At 32.5% G+C, this 23,795-nt stretch overlaps 1 protein-coding gene across 1 annotated transcript in view; it reads right to left on the reverse strand.

Moving 5' to 3' along the window:
• Nucleotides 1-23,549, reverse strand: part of LOC123655217 (tropomodulin-1) — a 104,242-nt gene extending 80,693 nt beyond the window's left edge. Inside the window, exon 1 of the mRNA XM_045591048.1 lies at nucleotides 23,317-23,549. Within this exon, the coding sequence (XP_045447004.1) occupies nucleotides 23,317-23,394 (78 nt within the window). The 5' untranslated portion in view covers nucleotides 23,395-23,549. The remainder of the gene's footprint in view (nucleotides 1-23,316) is intronic.
• Between the last annotated feature and the right edge of the window lie 246 nt (nucleotides 23,550-23,795).

Here is a 23,795-nt window from a genome sequence, read left to right on the forward strand (position 1 = left end):
CCATGAAGTATTTAATATTTTAAATAAATTTTATGGTATGTACGATTTTATTTTTGTGTTACCCACACATTAGGAATTCTAAACATTTTTGAGTATCATCATCAGTCAGTCGGAGACACGGGTCCGATCCCCGCTGGAGCGGTCAATTTTTGATATGATATTCAAAAATGTTTAAATTTTATGACCCACCTTTTGGCAACAAAATTTCAATTATGTTTAGGATTAAAATTAGCTATCGTATTAACTTTATATCGTAGCGGGTGAGAATGGGATAAATAACAAGAACAAAGCAGCTTAATGACTTGTTAACATTTATTACTCTCCACATAGACGGGGGCAATCACAGTTACAGAAAACATTAAGAAAAAATAGAGGTCCTGGATTTTTACTTAGCCATCAAAACTATTAAAAAATAAGCTTCTAATTTAAATTGACCAACAGAAAGATTATCATGAGCATAATGCCAGCTTAATTAAAGTTTTAACTAGAAATTTCCACATCGTATGAATCGTCATCCTCAAGCATTAATAAAATTCTCTCTCTGCCAAGAGAGTAGTCGACGATAACCGCTGTGGTGTAATGTTGCGTATGTCGTGTCGGTGGCGCCTAAACAACGACGGTTCACATTCGGTTCCCGCTCGGAGTGGATATTTGTGTTTATACGAATATTTATTTCCGGTCTGGTTGTTAGTCCTTGTGGGTCTCCCCACCGTGTCTCGGAGAGCACGTTAAGCCGTCGGTTCCGGTTGTTATCATGTACACCTGATAGCGATCGTTATTCATATGAGGCAATATATCCGCCAACCCGCATTGGAGCAGCGTGGTATCCACCACGCTGTTCCAATAAGCTCTGATCCTACTCCTGCATGGAGAAAGGCCATCTGTGGGGTATAACAGGCTGAATTGTAAGAGAGTAGATATAAATCATTTAAAAATGGTTGCGTCGTTTAGATAAACCAAAAATCAACTTTGAATGCAAAAATAAGTAAGATTATGACGAATTGAAATGTAACGCATTGTTTTTAGAGAACGCGCTGACCTTTTAATTATTTTTAAATTTTAAATTTTGTACATTTTTACCTTTTATAAAGTCAAGAGTTTTCTTACGTATGTAAATACATATCTTACACGTAACTAATATTGTATTTAAAAATTATGTATTCATAGTGTACACATTGTTAAGAAACCAATTTTTTTTTTTATTTTTATAACTTTTAAAAACATGTGCAAGTAACTTTTAAATTTTTGCCAAATTGTTGTAAATTCTACTAACTTCGTGAAATGTTAGCATTTTTTCGCAATAATCTTACAATAACTTAAAGTCTATTATAAAGTAAAAATAATACAATCCCGTAATGCTCATTAATATGGATCTGTGAAAGCTGAAAGACAGCTGTTGATATCATAAATACCGTGCTTCAAAAATGATGTGATCATAGCAACGTTACGACGTGCCCACATCCCAGTTTTAAGCTTTTTATTTGTATTGTTACTTTAATTTATTTGTAGACGATCCCATTTTCTCTACAGCGTCAAGTTTGTGCCATTTTTTAAATGTTTATAACGATTTTTTTTTAATTTTGTTGAAATTAATAAAAGGTTTTATTTTTTATTTTTTTTTTAAACTCTTTATTGTACACTACAAATACATTATTAAACATAGTTTTAAGATAACGAACGAGATATGAGAGATTTAAGACAGATTGTGTAGTAGAATAGGCGGACTTATGGCTTATGAGCAATATCTTCCAGACAACCTATGCATATTTTTGTTGCACATTTTTTTAATTACATATAACTTACCTATCTAAAATTAAAGAAAAGAACAAATGGTAAGAACTTATATTTTTAGATTATTGATTTTACTAGAAAAACTTAGAAAAGGTGTCGAAATTAAAAGTTATAATCTGTTTCACCAGATGATAATGTTGTCAGATGACGATAGTTATATTATTATAAAATCTTACACATAAGTTAGTAGTAAGATTAATCAGCAAACCTATTTAAAATCGATACTTATTTATTTTTATACTAGCTGCTGCCCAGAACGTCGTCTGCGTGAACGCTATACAGCACCAAGAATACCTACGATTATACATTTTAAAATAACATTCATTTACCCGTTTCTTCTTTATATTTCATATCTACAGAAAAATCTCATAGATGGCGCTGCTTTAAAATTGTCTTGTCTACTTATATTCATTTAATTATGTTGATCGGCTTAGTTATTTATATTATTGCGTGATTTTTATAGTGTGAATCTAGCTTATATAGCATGGTTATTAATATAAAAACAACAACATTCAAATATGCTTCGTTAGATTACACGTTGTTACAGAATGCGTTGAGGAAATAAAGGTTCACTGCTCGTTCTCGGTAGTAGTGATAATATGTAGTCTATATGTTGACCCGACTTCTTAATAATATTCGTGCCAAATTTGAAGTAAATCCATGCAGTACTTTTTGAGTTTATCCCGGACATACATACAGACAAACAGACAAACAGACAAACAGACAAAAATTTTAAAAACTATATTTTTGGCTTCGGTATCGATTGTAGATCACACCCCAAGTATTCTTTTAAAAAAATATTCAATGTACAGTTTTGACTTTCCTAGCATTTTTTTATATGTATAAATAATTATTTGTTTTCTAGTGTTCCATACTAGGCATGATTTTAAATCTCAAAACAAATTAAAAAATGCAGTCGTTCCATTTTAAGCTTGCAGCAGTATTTAGGAACGTTTTTGTTACTACTCTATGTAACAATTTGCTTCTGGATTTTGAGCAGAGCTCCGAGTACGCATCTTTCTCTTCATACATTATTAAAATAAATATTTTATACAAACGTTGATATTGTATTGATCTTTAAGCCTTCTAGAGAAAATATAATAATTGAACATTCCTAATTATATATGTACTAATTTCTATGAATTATTAAAAATATAATAATGGAACATTCTTAATTATATATGTACTAATTTCTGTAAATAATTGAATAAGCTCTTCGAATATTTTAAAATAAATATAAAAAAAACGAGAGTGCTTTAGACCACACAACTAACGTAAAACTTTTTTAGCTCCCACATCAATATACGAAACCTAACTCTCTCTCTATCTTGCTGTCTACACTAACTTATATATCTCTCTCAACTTCCGTTCGCCTCACTAGATCACACTTTTCGTACCATTCTAGTCATGCATTCACTAGCTTATTCCCCAAGTTAAGGGTGCGTAAAGTACTTTTTACTTCAACAAAAAAATCCTTATAAGATATACGCAATCACGATAGCGTGCTTTGTATATACATATATAGGTATGTAATGTGTGTTTTATGTACTTCAACTTGTACAGAAAAATAATACATTTATAGACATACTCTATGAGATATCTCACGCACTATAACCGCAGTCACGGCTGACCGCTTGTTAATAATATAATTAGTGCACCCGTAGTTACGCAAACGTTCCGCAAATAAACTGACGATTGTATAAATAGGTCTTTGATAACCTAACGGTTCTTCATTACACGTTTCGTCAACGCGATATTATGATTCATGGATTCATGAAGCTCGGTTAATCGATTTTATGATACAATTTTTAAAAAACTGTCGAAAAAAAAATTTCATTGTTATTTTTGTTATTGCTGGTTTTCATTTTCAATTTTTGTTAAATGTTGTTTCTAATATTGCAGTTTTGTTTATAATTAGTATACCAATTACTCATGAAACATATGTACGTATATTATGGATATTTTTTTTGTACCTATGCTTTCCTAACAACAATTATTTAAATAAATAAAAATGAATATTAATGACGATAATGTGATATTAACATAATATGTTTGTAATGTATCATCCTGCCCGGGGCAGCCCGACTGGGATACTACCTCGACCTTATGGAAGATCACAGCTAAATAATACTATTTTTAAGCAGTCTTGTGTTCCTGTTAGTGAGTAAGGTGACCAAAGCGCCTAGGATAATTAGGGATAGGTTCAGCAACGCGCTTGCGATGCTTCTGGTGTTGCAGACATCTATACACTAAGGCAATTGCTTACCATCAGATGAGCCGTACTCTTGTTTGCTGACTTGTTTTATAAAAAAATACCTATACTAATATTAGTAGCATCATAAAGCGGTAAAGTATCTTATTAATTTCAGGGCCTGTATTTAATAAATGTGATTATTTTGTTTTAGAAAGTGATAACTAACAGACGAGCTTTAACCTTAAGCGTGGGTGATGCTACTTTTGTCACATATTTACGTATTTACATATGTAAACATCTGAGGGCGATGATCATAAACTTTCATGTGAAAAATGTGGGTTAAGCCATATAATAGAATCAAATAAATGTCATTTTATATTTCAAATGATAATTAGGAAATTTTGTGAAACGTATTTTAAGTTTTATTAAAAATACGTCAGTTTCTATGAATCACTCATCTTAACATGTGGGTCGAACATTAAACTCTTTGTAACGACGCGACGCCACGGTGCTGGAAGGCGTAGAAACAAAAATAGAATATGGCTGCTTAAAAGGGTGCTGCTAATATTTGTTTACTCTTCGAAATGATTAATGTTACAAACATCACATTCGTTTGTGAACGAAAAAAATTGACATACTAATGAACAGATCAATAATTTTTAAACGACTTCTTTGTCGTCGACGGCCTACTGCCAATCTTATACAAAATTTTAAGACAACCAGAGAGGCATTATGACTTTACGAAAGACAATTTCAAAGTAAATAAAACTTGAGAAAGTTGAATCTTATGAATCGAGATTTGTCTCGAAGTTCAGCTATTATCGTAACATGATATGGTAATCAATTATAAAATACAGTTTCCTTTCATTTATGGATAACGTAAATACACTTTATTAAATTATAATTGTAAAAATATAATTTCTCTTCTTAATTAAAAAAAAATGTTGAATACCTGGTTACAATATTAACCTCGATTCAACTTAACATGCGTTGATTCCATTCAATGGTAATACTGAATACTGTTAATTTTATTTTTTAAACATTTTCCTGATTTTAATATTTAATAAGGATTGTATTCATAATTTATCGTTAAACCAGAAAATATATTTTTTAATTATAAAGCTACAAAATCAGTTGCTGGTTACCTGTTAGTTCAATAGACGTATTTACTTTGCCATGAACTAATTGCATTAAAGTATGGACTGGAAACTGCAATTAATCTATCATCTCTATATGGGGAGAATGTTTACAAACACTACTTGTGCATAGTACGTGTAATTTCGGTGTTGCAACTGTTCTAAATTTCCTATACATATATTTATTACTCACACATATCGTAGATGACTAGATGCTGTGTGGTTGGGGCATTAAAGAATATAGCCACCCCCTCTCTTCCCGTGGGTGTCGTAAGAGGCGACTAAGGGATAACGCAGTTCCACTACTACCTTGAAACTTAAAAAGCCGACCGATGGCGGGATAACCATCCAACTGCTGGCTTCGAAATACACAGGCCGAAGACGGGCAGCAGCGTCTTCGGTGCGACAAAGCCAGCCCTGCGGTCACCAACCCGCCTGCCCAGCGTGGCGACTATGGGCAAAACACATAAGTTCACGCCAATTTTGGCGTGAACTTGTGGAGGCCTATGTCCAGTAGTGGACTGCAAAAGGCTGCTGTGATGATGATGGTGATCCTAGATGACATACATTTCGTTTTCTACCCCACACAGATTATAGAATTTTATACATAGCTTAGAGATACAGTTTTGATGTTGTGACTGAATTCTTTAAAACTAGTCCTGATCATTGTCAGTGAATAGTTTTAGATTTTCATAATCAGAAAAGACTTTCGAATCTTACATTTGGTAAGACATTAAAGGACATAAATGTATTATATTTGTTATATATATTATAGTATTTATATATATTTTCTCTGTTCAGTTTTGTTTTGATAAAAGCTTTACTGTCGCAGGTGTCTTCTAGCCTTTAACAATAAAGTTGTAAATATTTACAAGTAGCAGGTCGTCGTACTAGTTCTAGGAAAATAAAAATCTTTATTATTGGCAAGTGTTGTAATTGAAGGTTGCTCTAATTCCTGTACTTTCCTCCGTGAATAACTTTTAATTTTAGCATTCGCCTTAAACGAAGTCGGTTAGTCACATGTGTCATTGACCTCCGTGTCAGTTGACTGTCGAATTAGTCGCGCTGTTTCAGTTCTGTGACTTATTTGAATTAAACTAATCTGAACTGAACTTTGTAGGTATTTCGGTTAAATTGAACCTATAAGAATGTTGATGGTGACATTCAATAAGGAAAACTCGAAATAAAGGAATTCCTTTCCATATCTTTAAGATTAAATTACTTAAAAATCTATTGTTTTAAAATAAAAATTAAAGGACATGACATAAATAATAATGCACAGCTTTCATGTATGTGTGTGTGTCTCACATGTAAATCTTTTCATTTTTTTTTAGGTTTTGTTTTATTTATGTATACTTGCACAGGTATAAAGATGATAATTATGTAAATTGACTTTCTATAGCCTATATATATACTTATTAGAATTGTTTTTTGAAATATAAACAAAAACGTGTAATCGAAATTTCTAGTAATTAGTTCGATAACATACTAAATCCGTTTATATTTTATTAAAAAACAAGGGCTTCAATCACACAAAATACTTATCATCAGATTAGCTGACGATAAAATCAAAAATCTCATTAGTTAATCGTCTTAACGAGTGAATTAGGACAGCTTTGTATTACGAGTATAATGAAATAACCTCAATTTGCGTTTGGTAAACACTTACATCAACACTAAAAAAATCTTTCACATAAGGACCCCGCAAACGTTGTTTTGCCATATACGTTATTAACCCCCTTAATCACCCGCCCCTACCCTTATAACTTATGGGTATGAAAAATAAATGTTAGCCGATTCTCAGACCTACCCGATATGCGCACAAAATTTCATAAAAATCGGTCTAGCCGTTTCGAAGGAGTATTATAACTAGCATCGTGACACGAGACTTTTATATGTAAGAATAAATTATCTTTCTTATAAGATAGTTTCGATTGTGAAGTGTAACGTAATGTTTCCCTTTATTTTTTCTTAATAAATTTTAAGAATTTGATTGCTAGGTACTGCTAGCAAATTCGAAAAGAGGTTTTAATTAGAAAAGTACTGGTATAGTAAAAAAGATTTATGTTATACTATTAAGACATTAATTATGCTTTTAATGATTATGTTCTAAGATTGTGTTATTAACGTACACTTTTTTGATTATAGTCTGACCACATCTGTCGTTACTTTCAAGTGATTTAACCCTGTGTAAACTGTATATTTTTATACTGTTCTTCGATCAAGAGATATTCAAAGTATAGGACATTTATTTATTAACGTTATTTGTATTGTATTGTACTTATAGAACTATAATACGTGATGTACTTTAGGTTTCCTAAAACTAATCCGACAAGCCGAGCAAGATAAAGTGATTTCACGTCTGTTCATTTCTTTTCTCATTTTCCTTTACGCAAAGATGATAAAGTACGCTTCGTTAAATTTCGCTTTTAACTGTAGATAGTGGGTTTCCATTGTCAAATAATTATTTACATGTTTTCAAGATACCAAAATTTAAATCTCGCACGGCTTCATATAGATACACGTTAGATTAATTTATAGCTACTATTATTATTAAATTTTATTTTATGAATTTTTCTTTTGGTAATGTAATCGTGTAGAGAAGAATTATTAAAATCTTTTTATTAATTTCAGAGCGAGTCGCATACATTCATAGATTTATTACTTTTGTTATAAATTTTATAGATATAACGTTTAACAAAGCTTAAAGTCGTATACAATACTTCCCAGAGACAATGCACGATTACCTCGACATTGGCGTCGCGAGTCTCGTCGAGCGCTATTTCTGTGCGCATGTGTCCTATACCTACCATTATTCGTTTTTCATGACAAAAATTATGTCGTAAACAACCGTCATTGTTATTAGTTGCACAACAGTGGGAACAACACGTACCTTTTTACAGCGTCACTGTGAGGATGATTTTGTGAATGTTTTAGTATAATTGTTGATTTAATCTTACTTTGCTGTCATAAGAAGAATTAGAAATGACGAGACTGGTACTATCAAATTGTCACTATTACCTTTTATTTATATTAATTAAATGATTTTTGTCAAATGAGTTTACGCTTCAGCCTGTGATATTCTACTGCTGAGTCTAGGCCTTTTTCCCTATATAGGAGAAGGATCAGAGCTTAATCCACCACAGGTTGGCGGATTTATTCCCAACTATGAGTAACAATCGCTATCAGGTGTACATGATAACAACCGGGGCCGACGGCTTAATGTGCTCTCCGAGGAACGGTGCGGAGACCCCACAAGGACTGCATAAACACCCAGACCACGGCAAATATCTGTATGACAATGTTTGTCATGTGCGGGGATCGAACCCGCAACCGCCAGCATTACAGCCACAAACCAGTGCTGTGACCACTGCGAAAAAAAACGTGTCGGCAAATCTATACAAATAAATAAAATTGGTGTGTCTGTTTGTAATATTAAAATAACTGCTTTTTACTGAAAACGTATGGATGTATACACGGTACATATACCTAAATAACATTTTTTACAATTTTTGTCTCTCTGTCTGTCTGTTTGTTCCGGCTAATCTCTGAAATGGCTGGACCAATTTTAATGGGACTTTCACTGGCAGATAGGTGATGTACTAAGGAGTAACTTAGGCTACTTTTATTTAAGAAATGTATTCATTTATAACTCTGCAAACTGAACACAGCTAGTGTCTTTATAAAGATGTAATACAATTTTAAATCAATTTTATAATTTCGGATTTGTGCACTAGTGCACCAACTGGCGTTTTTAGGTATCCGTTGAAGACAATTATTTGTGTACGACGTTTATACGTTTTTTGTGGTCTTTTTTGTGTCCATGTTATAGAGCTGGACATCCGGCACAATATTTTATCGAATTAAAATCAATTAATTTAAGGTGTTTATGTAAGCCATACCAAATTTTAAGTCATCTTTTTAAAGAAACTAGTGGTCGCCCAGAGGTCGAAATTCAACATAATTAAAAAAATAAAGAACCTTTTTTTTGTTTCACGTTTTATTATATAGATAACTAGTTGACCCCGCAAACGTTGTTTTGCCATATAAGTTATTAGACCCCTTAATCCCCCCCCCCTCTTATACCTTAGGGGTATGAAAAATTGACGTTGGCCGATTCTCAGGCCTACCCGATATGCACACAAAATTTCATAAAAATCGGTCCAGCCGTTTCGGAGGAGTATTTTAACTAACACTGTGACACGAGAATTTTATATATAAGATTATGTCTTTATTTGATGCTTGAATAACAGCGATATTTCTCATCACATAAATTTCCTCATTGTTCTGTCATCAGTAATCGTTGTGTAAGGAAACATCACGTAACAATGGTGTTAATGTTGGCAACATAAAGGTATTCGGAAAATGATTGTCAGTTCATACTCATAAAGCGTTTTAGGAAGTTCCAATAATAAGGACCTGTTTCATTGGTTGTGGATAACCTTATTTAACGGATGACAGTATCCAATAGATAAAAGTTTTTAGTACATTATTCTTTTTTACCATGAAATTCCACTTTATTTATGAATCTAAACCGTTGTATTCTATTAAATAATAAGGAATAGATTTTAATAGCACATCTTACCTCCTGCTGTCTATTCGAAGCTTATGTGCAGGATAAGCGAACCCGGTGAAACGGACTCTTAGATGTCAGACAGTTGCAAAATGATATTAAAGATGCTTTTCATTGACCTTGTTTCATTAATATACGAGTATACAAAAATGAATTTTATGCATATCAATTTTATTCATCTTCTACATATATATGTTCTGTAACTTTGTGAAGGTTGTTTTGAAAATTGGAAAATCGACTTAAATATTATTAAAAAACACGTGTTGTGAACTGGCTGTTCACGCGATAAGAAAATTGATTTTCTCTGGGTCAGCCAATCTACTGTTTTTATTATACAAGTGAATCTAGACGCCTCACGTGCTATTATCTGCAATAAGTTTTGCTATAGGATACTTACCAGTATGATTACTACTTTACTTTACATGAATCAATGATAAAGCCATGATAATTTCGATGTCTATCGTTACAGGAATCTTTTATAGCGATTTTATAATGTTTCTTAATAAAGATATAAATAATACTGTGTATTGACACAATTTTATTTTATTTTAAAGAACTTAATAAGAAAACACCAATAAATCATCTTCTTAACAAGCAAATTATGACAGCCAATATATTCGAAATTATTTCAAAGCTATTGAAAGTTTTATTCACAAATCATTTTAATTTTTATAAGTAGAGCTTTCGCCGAGAAACCTTTAGAAACCTTTAGAAAATTTGTTAAAATATAGTTTTTCTGAGCTATGAATTCGTTTTGTGATCTTGTATGAAAGCCAACATTATGAAACTTAGACGTTGTTATTTAATAGACGAATTTCTAAACACACATTTAAATAAATATTGTATTAAAAATATATAAAACCGTTTTAGTAATTACAGAAATCAAAAAAAAAAAAACCTGAACACTTTAAATTTTTCATTCAAAATACATGTGCTTGGTGTAAATAATTTCAGTTATTAAAGTTCAATTAATAAAATAAATATACAAGAGATGCAATGAGCAAACAAGTAGCTTGCAAAATTAATTAATACTTGTACGACTTCCAATATTCGTTTTTTATTGGCTTTGTCCTAATAAATACACTTTTTGAAATGTTGAAATGTTTATACCAATAAAAATTAATTAGTATTTAAATGTCTAGATTGATTATACGATACTTTTAATATATGTATTGAAGTATTGTCGACAATTATTTCTGACATTTCAATTAACCAGTTGAATCGAACAACACGAGTCTTCTTGCAGTTACAATTCAGCCAGTACATCAAAAAAAAAAATGTACATTAAATACACAAAGTGTGAAAATCACTTTCGGCATTGAATGACATTGAAAAAAAAAATTAGTGGCAAAAAACTTATTAACATTTTACAGAGTTGACGACTTTATCGTGAATCACTCTTTATTTATTCATTTTACGATTTATATACAATCTCTAAAACATAATGTTGTAAATAAATTAAAATATATATGACAATAATATCTTAACTAATTACATGATTTAATATACTACACGTGCTAATGAAGCCAGATTAACAGCGAACGTCTGACCTTTGAAGTGTGTTTGTTTTATTCGTATCAAATGAAAACATCTGTAAAAACATATATTTTGTTATAAACTTTATATTCTCAGATATTATGAACAGTTAATGAAAATACTATAAAAACGATCATGTAGAAACGTCGTAAACAAAACCAATTTTATTACGGTCGCAGTCATTTCAGCCTATCGCAGTCCACTGCTGGACATAGGCCTCCCCAAGTTCGCGCCAAGCATCCCGGTTTTCCGCAATCCTTATTTATCCACCACCGGCTATCTTAAGTAGAAAATCAATTTCGTGGTAAAATAGTTATAGAATGAATTATAGTGATTTGTAAAGGTGACTGAGAGTTAAATTTGGAAGTTACAATTTTCCATGAATTGTTTTCCAACTTCAGAGTTTTATCTGAAGATATATAGTACCATATAGTTTATAATTACGTCTGTTGAAGGTACCCAAGTATACATATTATGAACAAATTAATATTACGAATGCTGCGGGCGAAATCGTGATTGTGAGATGGGAGAAAAATAGCTCAGAATTTACATAAAACAAGTCGTAATTGTTTTTTCTGTGTGTGCATTTGTAGACCGTCTTTGAGAGGCAAGATAACAATTATTATTTTAGTTTTGGAAGCTGTAACATATATATCATTTCAAAATAAATCATATTTAATTTTAGCTTTCACATTATATTACGTACATATGTATGCATCATAAAGTTTTCATAATTATAATCAATTGAAATGTCGCCCAGTTGCAGGTAGCGCTTATATAGCTCGTGACGGAAATATATAAATTGTATGTAATTGACCTTAGGACTACATTCATGGTTATGACAATATTTATAATTATAGTCCTATGAATAGTTACAGAAATTACAAACACTCAAAATTAAATATTTAAAAACAGAGCTACTGTAAGAGTAACAAGTGGTACAAAAATTATAAGTAGACTGCAATTACTGGTCCATATAACTCTGAAGGGTGGGACTTTTCACTAAAGACCAATATAGAGAGATGATGTACTGAAGAATGACTACTTAAAAAGTTGGGCGTATTCATAATTTCGTTGGATATCAGTTAAAATAGTATATATATATATAAAAAAATTGAGTTGACTTGATAAATTACTTCACAAAAATGGACATAGCGCTTCTGTTTTGGACACATTTATTAATATACATAGCTCTATTTATAGGTATAATAATTATATGCTAACTTTTTTCGCTTCTGTCACGTAAAGTAGACAAGTACCTACAGGTTAGGTACCCAGTACAAATACAGTGTAACTAACTATATCAGGGGTCGGTACTACTTGTGGATATATTAATTTATCATTGTATCATATGTTAAGGATAAAAATAATGTAACAAATTACTATCGACTAGCTACAGCCCGTGACTTTCTTCACGTGGAATTTAGTAAAACCGATTATTAAGTAGATTTTGTAGTTGTTTAAGCCATACTGTAATTGGTTGCATTTCTTTTTATCTGACGAGTATGAAAAAAAATTATAAATGGACAGTTTGACAAAATTAAAACAGAATTAATTTAAATACAAACAGAAGCATCGTTTTGTTTTAAATAAATCATTCTTCGTTCATTCGAATCAAAAATATATATTTAGGAATAATTTTACATAAATATTAAGATAAACGTTAATTTACATTTATAAACACGTCCGACCAGCTTTCAATATCGAGTTTTGATATACTCTTACTAACTTTCTCTATCTATCGTCAAAGAATATGTTATTATTGTAATATGAAATATATTAATATGCCAATTATTATTGATTGATTTTTATTTTATACGGTTTATGTAGATAATCAAACTTTTACTCACGAGGGCAGTGACAGACTTCAAGTTGCCTGACACCGTATTATAACCAAACGAAATAATTGATAAGACGTCAATGATTTTTATAAAGCAAGTAACAATGATTTTTTGCTAGGATTACATGAAAACAATAGGTATTGACGGCTTCTATGATATTCGAGACAAAAATGTAAATACATGAATGGAAACCAATTTAAAGCAATATTTTGATCCCGGGATTTAAAATCGCGACTGTCGATTAGGTATATCAAACTACACTGCCAGAACGATTGTCGGAATAACTCAATATGACATTTGAATTAAATCTAATATATAAAATTCTCGTGTCACAGTTTTCGTTGCCATACTCCTCCGAAACGGCTTGATGAATTTTGATGAAATTTTTTGTGCTTATCCGGTATCTATGAGAATCGGCCAACATCTATTATTCATCACCCTAAATGTTAGGGGTAGTCCACCCCTAAATTTTTTTTTTATTTTTTAGACAAAATTTTTAATTTCTATTTTTTTATGATACAACATTAAAAAATACATACAACCCTAAATTTTCAACCCTCTACCATCAACCCCTATTTTTAATAGCGTTTAGCGGCAAGACAACGATTGCCGGGTCAGCTAGTATTTATATAAATAAATCTATGCTTCGACTAAATATTTTTTTTTAATTTTAAATAGGCTCTATTCTCCATTTCGAAAAAGGGCGGTCGGTTATCATGCTACTCAACTGTAAGTTGGAGATATATTTATGATAGTGAGTGACGATCGCTGTCATGTGTCTATGCAACACTCGGGACCGATAGCTTTCCGTGCTCCAAGAGCTTTATACTAAAATATTTATTCATAATCATATTAGTCATTCCCCAACCCGCATTAGAGCAGCGTGGTGAATGAGCTCTGATCCTTCTCCTACGTGGGGAAAGAGGCCTATTCCTAGCAGTGGGATATTACAAGCTGAAGTGGTCTGTGGTATTAGTCATTATTGTAAAAAAAATATGTATCTAATAATTCTTAACATTAATAAATAATTAAAACGTCAATATCGAGAGCGATAACCGAACATTACACGATATCCCTCGCCAAAGATTTGTTCGACTACATTTAATTATATCCGCTCTGCTCCATTTTCGCGACGGAGCGAAAAACGTTCCGCTTTGCTTCCGCGATCAGACGCTGACCGAACGTCCATCGATCTGACGCGATCGAACAAGCTCTTTAGACGACAACGACACGACATATCGTCTATAACAAATGTAATTGGGTCGTGTCTATATTAAATTTGATGGGTTTACGTAGAGGTCATTGTGCAATGTTGTATAAACTAGAGTACACTTTCGGAGTTAGTTTAGTAGCTTATTGAAAATATATATAACTTCAGGTTATATTAGACTTTGTAAAAAGTCTTAGTAGCAATGTCACCATTCCGTTTCGACTAAGAAATACGCATGTCTTAACCTCTAGAGACTTTCAGATATTATATTTCAATCAAAGAACAAGATAAAAAAATTGTATTTAGATTTTGAATACCTACAAGTAAATCAGATGGTAAGGTAAATAAATTTTTAATATATTTTATGGGTTATGTTGTTAATATTATAATTTATAAAAATAAGAAAATCGTAGCGTGGCTAATTCTTTACTTATGTATATTAGTTATTCTTACACTTCGCTTGCATATCTGCTTATAATTTAGGCTGTAAATCATTAAGCATTATAAAAACGTTATCCTATATCTAAGCAGAGATTATTAACATATAAATAACGAATTCAGTCCAAAGATCAAGAAATGCAATGTATTGTTTATGACAATTTGTTTAAGGCAAACTGTTCAAAATACGAGTACTTAGTACTTAACGCATTGTTTATATTTCCTTAATAACTTCTTTATAATCTTTACCAAATTTTTAAGAAATTTAGTAAGCTATTAACTTTAATTATTATTATTTTTCTTAAGATCGTTGTAGTAGAGATAACTTAGTTGTTTAATGTCAAATCATAGTGTTATCATTCGTAATAGGACGCTATAATTTACTTTTTTCACAAGAAAAGTATTACACACAAAGTTCAACATACAAACGAAAAACTGTTTTTTTATGATTTTATGATCTGATCTGTATTTTATGTTATATGTAACTAATTGCTGCCGGTAGCTACGTTTGCATAAAAGTTTTTATATTATTCATTTTTTGTAAAGTTTTTCATTGAAACTTAGCTCCTATTGGTAAAATTCTTAAAGCTCTTTTAGATCAACGATCTATAAAATATTAAAATATTTTTTAAATCAAATCAGTACTTCTTGAGAATACCGCGTTAAAAAAAAAACTGTTGAGCTTAATAATTTTATTATTTATATTTTCTATTAATATTTCAATGTCAGTTTATAATTATCGAAAGTTTTAAATTTCGTCGCCTGATGTAAAGTTTTAAAATTGCAAGCGTACGCTAATTTAAATTGTAAATTGCATCGCGATTAAAACAGTGTTCGAATCGAGTTCATGAGAGTAACGAGATCAAGGATGGTTAAATCTCTTGTATATTTCATTAATAAACTCAAAATTGATAGACAACTGATCCATTAAAATAATATGTGTGTGTTTGTTCGTTGCGTATGTATACGCTATAAATGTGATTTTGTACACAAAAGCGCATGAATCGTAATCGTAATCGTGATTATTATAGTTCAAAAACACAAAAAAAAGAAAATAAGCATCATAAGACCACCATAGCTCATACATGTAATATTTAAATACGTGTACAAAAATAAGCAAAAAAAATATCTAAAAATTTAACAATATTTTGAATAAAAATGCAAGTTCATTTTCAATATTTTCCTTAATTATAACGATACACGGTAATACTAAACATTGCCAACAATTTTCATATCGTAAACATCACAATAATTTAAAATAAATAACCAACGCGACACTCGATTAACATAATACAAATTACAAACAATACAATGTGTAAGTACGATAATAATATATATAAGATAAATTCACGAAGAGTGTTTTATTCCTGAGTTAATAGCGATGCTGGAGTGCGATCAGACGGGATGTTAGCGTCGTCAATTAGGCAAAAGCACACATTTGGCAGACTTCCCGAACAACTGTTGTGCACAGTTCTGCGCGACTGATTCGCAGTAAGACGCCACTGCGCATTGCCTTTTATGGTTGTTCTGATTCCGAAATTCTTAAAACATATTACACATCAAATTTAGTGTAAAGAAAGATATAAAGATTGTCTTTGTTGTCTTGACAATACTCATTGTCAAGACAAGCTCGTTATCGCTTTTGTGCACATGCTTTGTCTTTCTCTTTTGAATTGGATTTATCTCTGATATGAGTAAGACAAAACAGGTTTTACTTGGAAAACGATTTATGAAATCTTTAATGTGTTAATTAGTAAGATAATTTTAGTATTTTATTATCTTTTTATTAGGTGCTAATTATTCATTGTTTACGGTTTGTGTTAGATTTCTCACCTACTAGAATGAGGAAACAAATATGTGTTTCTTTAAAACCACTACACTCTGAAACCACAAAAATAGATTGTAATTCTTTCACTATTAGAGACCTACATTATTAAGAAAAATATTCGCATTAACAAACGTTATTCAGTTTTTTAGTTATTTGCGGGAAAAATAACAAAGCAAATTTTTGGTTCAGTTTTTCAAACTATATAACAATGTAGTTATATATTTGAATTGTTTTGAAAATAAAGTACTAACACAATATTTTTTTAAAAATCACTCTGTTTACGACTTATACAGATATTTACGGCTTGTTTACAAAACGTTTTCAAATCGATTCATAATAGGATACACATGTTCTCTATAACGTATTGATTATAGATATTCTCACCTGGTCTACATATAAAGACCTATTTCACAGGCAACGAGATTCACATCCTAGTATGAAAGTACGGGAACTATGCCAACTACACTAATTGAATTACTATTGAACGTTGAATTCGTATGTATGAAAAATAAACCGTTTCATTGTTGGTAATGTCAGTATAAAGACGGCTATAACGTGTTTGTAAAATAATGTAACACCGAAGTTGATGTTGGCGATGACCCGTGCAGTATGGTATGAATGAACTATGTATGCATCCATGTGTGTATGACATTATATATTTATGTATGTGCAGGTAGGTATGTAGTGTATGTATGTTTATATACAAATATGTATTTATGCATCTGTGTTAAGTTATTAAATACAATAATTTGATGATACAACGAGTCTGTCATAAAACACCATAGCTTCGAAACTAAGTACAAAATATTGTTTTAGATAACGAAATCACAAATCTAGCGTAGTTGAGATATATAATATCGTGACTACTACTACTAGTTACTCTAAGTAGTTACTCGTTACTCATAGTAGGGAATATATCCGCCAACCCGCATTGGAGCAGCGTGGTGGATTAAGCTCTGATCCTTCTCCTACATGGGGAAAGAGGCCTATGCCCAGTAGTGGGATATTACAGGCTGAAGCGTATGAGTAACGATCGCTATCAGGTGTACATGATAACAACCGAGACCGACAGCTTAACGTGCTCTCCGAGGCACGGTGCGGAGACCCACAAGGACTGCACAAACACCCAGACCACGGCAAACACCGTTATGGCCAATACCAATGTTTATCATATGCGGGAATCGAACCCGCAACCGCCAGCGCAACAGGTACAATCCATGGCTAATATCGTGATATAAGCCCGAAACAATTCTTTTTGGTTACAATAAGAAATATGAAAATTAAATAGTACCAAATACGATCAGACCAGAAATCACGCGATTTTTTTTTTTTTGTTAAATTAAATTATATATTTAATAATTACTCGTGTCTTTTCAAAGTATTCCCGACTAGACAAAGGTCAGGTCCAGACCAATCATTTGCGTTATAAGCTTTATCTAGTCCTGATCAGGCATGCCTGGTCCGGTCCTTCTAAGGAAGACGAAAAAATTTCTACTCGGGTTATTTATCTATATTGTTACGTGAGTACATACTTATCCTTAGACAAGTGATGAGTGAAAAAATTAACGCTGTTTCTTAAAATTTAATTTACTTTTTAAAATACGCGGGAGAAAAAAAATGATACGGCTGACTTAATTAAATCGAAACAGGCTGAAAAAATGGGAGCAATTAGTAGCGGCATTTTTAAAGTCTTTTAAATACGTTTGGACGTTCGCTTTTCGCGGTAAGTAGATATCTGTATACTGTACTAATATTTCAAAGCTAAACAGACGATCTTATTTTTGTGTTTAAGCGCATTGAGAAATAATTAGTTCTAATTAAAAAAATGTTTTAGTGTTTGATATATTGCCAGTGTAGGCTGGATGAGGATTAAGGAAAACCGGGATGTCTGGCGCGAACTTGTGGAGGCCTATGTCCAGCAGTGGACTGCGATAGGCTGAAGTGAGTGAGTGAGTGAGTGAGATATTTTAGGAAAATTGTAAAATATATTAAAACGAGAGAGTTTTGTTTTATTTTACCTGGTATCTAAGCTAATAACTCTTTTTTATATACATATGGCATAAGAGAACTATACCCAGGTGCGGGATGTTACAGGCTGAATCTATCAACTAAACTAATTTTATAAGGCTAAAGATATTTCAGAACGAGCTAATAAATGGCTGTAAGTTACAATTATAACGTCACTAATCACAAGAGCGCACTAACAATGAATAATGTTGCGAAATCGGGTAAAATGTCTTCCATTTGAAAACACAACGTATGAAATAATAGGAAAAATTCTATGCGGACGCAGTTGCAGACAAAAGGTAGTCCCATTATATGCGAAAAAATACAGCCTAGTCACGCCTCGGGCCAATTTTACAGGTTTAGCGGTAAGAGGTAAAAAAGTCATTTAGAAACTTTCATTTGTTAGATACTGCTATTATATCAGATAACTGTCGAGAATACTAGCTTAACTAAAAGTCAAATTTACATTCAATGATAGTCTTGTAATCGGTTTTAAAACGAATGCGACGTACGCGATATAACGTAAATAGTAGGTAGTTCAAGTGACGTGTATTAACGTGACAATTTGCAAAATATAATGAAGTAAATATCAAATTTTTACTCTTATTGAAATAGATAGAGCACTGCAGTTAAGATCCTGCTAAATATCTAAATTAAATAATACTGATCTCAACTAGTATTATGTTCCTGTGGTGAATAAGGCGGCCAGAACTCTTGGTGTGTGGCTGTGTGGTTACAACATTCAAGAATATAGTCTCTTTCCGTGGGTGTCGTAAGAGGCGACTAAGGGATAACACAGTTTCACTACCACCTTGGAACTTAAAAAGCCGACCGATGGCGGGATAACCATCCAACTGCTGGCTTTGAAATACACAGGCCGAAGACGCAGCGTCTTCTGTGCGTAAAAGCCAGCCCTGCGGTCACAGACACGTCTGCCCAGCGTGGTGACTATAGGCAAAAACTGAATTCACGCCATTTTCGGCGCGAACTTGTGGAGTCCTATGTCCAGCAGTGGACTGCAATAGGCTGAAATGATGATGATGATGAACTCCTGGCAAAGGTCAGGGGTTGGGTTGGCAATGCGCTTGCGATGCTTCTGGTATTGCAAACGTCTATAGAGTAAGGTAACCGCTTACTATTAGATAGGCCGTAGTTGTTATGTTTGCCTCCCTTTTTGTAAAAAAATAACATTTTCGCGACGCATATTTTACTTCAGTAGTACATTTGGTTATAGAGGCTTTTGATCAGTATCCTCTACGTCTGTAACTTACATGTTTCCACAATGGAACACTGTCGATCAATAGATCACGAGTACTAAGTCGCGATGTTCATTTAGTTCATTATCAAATATCGAACGTATATTGTTTAAAATCTAAAATATACTGAGTTCGTAAATAATTGTTAAAAAATTTAAAGCTTAATTTCACAATCGTTAGTAAGAAGGGATATAGATTGATTATTCCATTACGGCGGAGAATTAATTCTAGTTTCTAGATGATTAACGGACTTTTAGTAATTTATGAATGAAAGTAAACTATACCTAGAAACTTCTAATATTAATTTCTTTGTAATTTATATAAATAATACAGTTGTAAAATTATCGTAATGCAACTAATAATAATTTAAAGATTCACACGCTTTTAATATTATCTACCACTGCACTTTTGTGTATCAATGTGAAGCATTTTATTCAATCGATTCAAGAGCTGTATTAATGATAAAAAAGTTAGTGGGTTTAGTGGCGCTGTATTTGCATGACTGCAAGACGTAATGTCTTTAATTTATACCTAAAATTTTCAGTTGCATCTACATTCAAAATTGATGATTAGTTCATATTAACAGCAATTAGATTTTTAAGGACTAATCTTAATATATATAAATTACGCGTCACGTTGTTTGTCCGCGATGGACTCCTAAATTACTTAACCGATTTTAATCAAATTTGCACACCGTTTGATCCAACTTGAAAGATAGGCTATATTTTATTTAAGTTCGCCAAGTCGTCTAGTATAATTACAATTTGAAAATGACAATTTAAAATTGCTTTTAAAGTCTATATGAATAAAAAAAAAAAATTATATGGATATTAATTTTGAGAAATGTATTATTTCCGATAACTTTTCTTAGTTGATAAGAGCCTGATGGCTCTTTATAACAAAGTGAGAGAATTGGGTTCAGTTGATTTGTTACTGTAAATACATATTGCAATAATATTGATAAACATTATTCACGTGCCTTTTTTTATTTTGAAACGGGTTTTTGGCTGCTTTGGTAAAACATAGGTAAAAGACCGAATTTATAATTTAAGGGATTATAAGTATAAAGAGAATCTAACTTTGAGATCTAATCCCTTATAAAAACTTGCTAAAGCTAAGAGATAGCGATGATTCACTATTTTCTGGTCGAGAATATTTTATTATACTGAAATTAAATAAATAGCACATGCTACAGAGGATGGCCTGGCCTTGTGTTTGTAGGAATTTGTGTCATGTAAACTATCAATACTGTCCAGGAAATCTAATAAACATATGTGTAAAGCGTTTATTTGTTTGTTTATTTAAAATTGTGTTTTTATGATGGTATATAATCATCTATCCAACGTATTTCAGGGATGTTTTAAAGCCTACTTAGGACCTATTCCACTAGTTGTGTAGTTAAGTAAGTTACGATTCTATATTAATAGCAAAAGGTAGATTAGGCCATGAGGACCTGTTTCATCATTAAACTAAAGCTTTTAGATTCATTTTAGCGAAAGTAAATATCTCAAAAATAGAGTTAAATTCTGTGATGAAAAGAGTAATACATCAAAAAAAAAAATATATCTGTTGGATGTCATCATCCGTAAAAAAAGTTTTCCAGAACTAGTGAAACAGGTCTTGACTGTATAAAGTATTATTTAAAACAAAAAATTATTTTTATATTGGTCTGTTAGAATTACATTAGGTATCTAAGGCTGTGTGATAAATTAGTTTTTGATACCTTTATTTGTACCAATGTTAATATTGGTACATAAATATTAGTACACAGTCATATTACAAAAGTGTTTTAACTTTGTGTTTATTAAAGTTTGATTTTCCTAATATCTGTAAAAAAAATATGTACATATTCAAAAACTAGTATGAAAGATAAACGAAAATGACATTACGAGTTCACGACTAAAATAATTCAACTGTCTTATGACGAAAAAATTATAATTTTTCTTGAAATTTTAAAGAAATTACTTTTTAATGTAAACAAGATATAATGAAAATTCTTTTAACGAAAAAAAATCAGCTCATTGCAAATATTAAATAACAAGTTAAAGCGATTTCTAACAACAACATTTACAAAACATTTACTTTTATTTCACTGGAGTAACATTTTTCTTTTTTTACTGCGCTAAAAATCACATTTTCTAGCACAAATGCTGACACAGTCTGGTAGGTTGAGACCTGTTTTAAACTGGCTAAGCTCGTCTAAAACTACTATAAAACATATTTGACATTATAGCCCATTATACTTTATTGATTTTTTACACACGGCAACGGTATTGTGGTGCGATGATGCTTGCCAAACAAACAATATAATGATTTTCAAGCATCCTAAGCTCTCTTTACTTTAAAATACGCGCAAACAACAGTAATTCGTCTTCTCTGATTCGTCTTACAGAAAATTTTATGTTAATGCCAGATGGGCTTATTGGTACATCGAAAGGAACGCGTTACGCATTTCCTCAAAGCAATCAGACGTTCACCTTGAAGACTGTTCGATTACCGTCTATATATTTGCAGTTACTTTGATTTTCCGAGACTTGAACACAAGTACCTCGGACGCACACATTAATGTTCACATTCGTATTGTGAATAAACATCGTAATGTAGCGGATAAACTAGGATGGGAGCCAAGACGAAAATATGCTACGGCGCGTTTTTCCATTGGATTTTGCGCTTTGGAAACGGACAGCAATCCCAACTGACACCCATTGTTACTTACAAGATGGAATGTGATAACGCAGCAACAAAACTTAATTTTGTTAAATTTCAACCATGACATGTTACCTTACGTTATCTTATATTTCTGCCATCGTCCACAAATATCTGCAGTTTTTATGACTGACTCGAAGTATAAAAGAGACGGGTATTGCATAACTAAGAACGACAACGCTTTGTTTGGGTAGTGTAGGTTGTGTTATGATGGGTTAACTTTAATTGTTAAACGTGTGTTTAATGTACCTAAGTGTGCAGTGGTGTTCATTCTGTATCGTGTTCTGTTTGTGTTGTTTGTGTTTGCTTGCAAGGTCACACGTGGTCATTGTCCATATCACGAGACAGGTCGATGCACAGACGTCAAGGTGGGTACGGAAATTTTCATTCAACTGCCTGTTCTATTTACATCGTCACAAATTATAAGTGGCGCATTGCGCGCACTTCCTCCACTGACGTACGGCGTTCGAACCTTCGCGGTTAGTCCGTTCGTAATCGAAGTTTACGACTGGCTTTCGACCCGTATTCCCGGAATAGGCATTAAGCAGAAAATGGGTGTCTGTCACAGTTAGATGGACGGGAGGTAATGAAGAGGAAATGATTGCGGATATAGGCGGAGTTTAAGCTTTAGAATCCGCGTGAGTCGGCGTCTATGAGTTCAGGATAACGCTAGTGTTTACGTCCGTGTTCACTGTCAAATGTGTTATCTGTTATGTGAGCAGGTGCGTGCGGTGGCGTCGAACGGCGCGTGCGCGGTCTATTTGTGTCGCATCGGTTACATAAAACAGTCATGTCCTCACCTCCTCTATCTTGAGGCTCTTGCGGACCACCTTGCGGGTGACCGCGGTCTCGTATGTTTCCTCGATTGTCTCCGCCATGGTTGCGATACGCGTGCTGCGCGGGCGTCGCGCGCGACTGTTACGGCGGTACTGAACAGAGTACGATTATTTTTAGTTTTCAGTCGCCGGTCGGCGTGGTGCGTCTGACTCGCCCGAACGCTCAGCTCTAGGGATTTGGGGTTGAGGGAACTCAGGATACTACGCTGGCTTCACACTGGGCCAATATTGTAATGATTTTACGTCGTTGTTTCATCTGAGTCGAACAGATTTGATCGCAATTTAGAGACATGTTTATATTTTTAATTTTTGAAAATTTAGGCAGCACTAATTTACCAGTACCAGTATGAGGATAATAAAAATTTAACAGATGATTATCAGGTCTACAAATAATTACTCAAACAAATGTATGCAAATGCTACATTTGTTCGAGTAATTCGTAG

Source organism: Melitaea cinxia, chromosome 7 (genome assembly GCF_905220565.1).
Source record: "Melitaea cinxia chromosome 7, ilMelCinx1.1, whole genome shotgun sequence".
NCBI lineage: Eukaryota > Metazoa > Arthropoda > Insecta > Lepidoptera > Nymphalidae > Melitaea > Melitaea cinxia.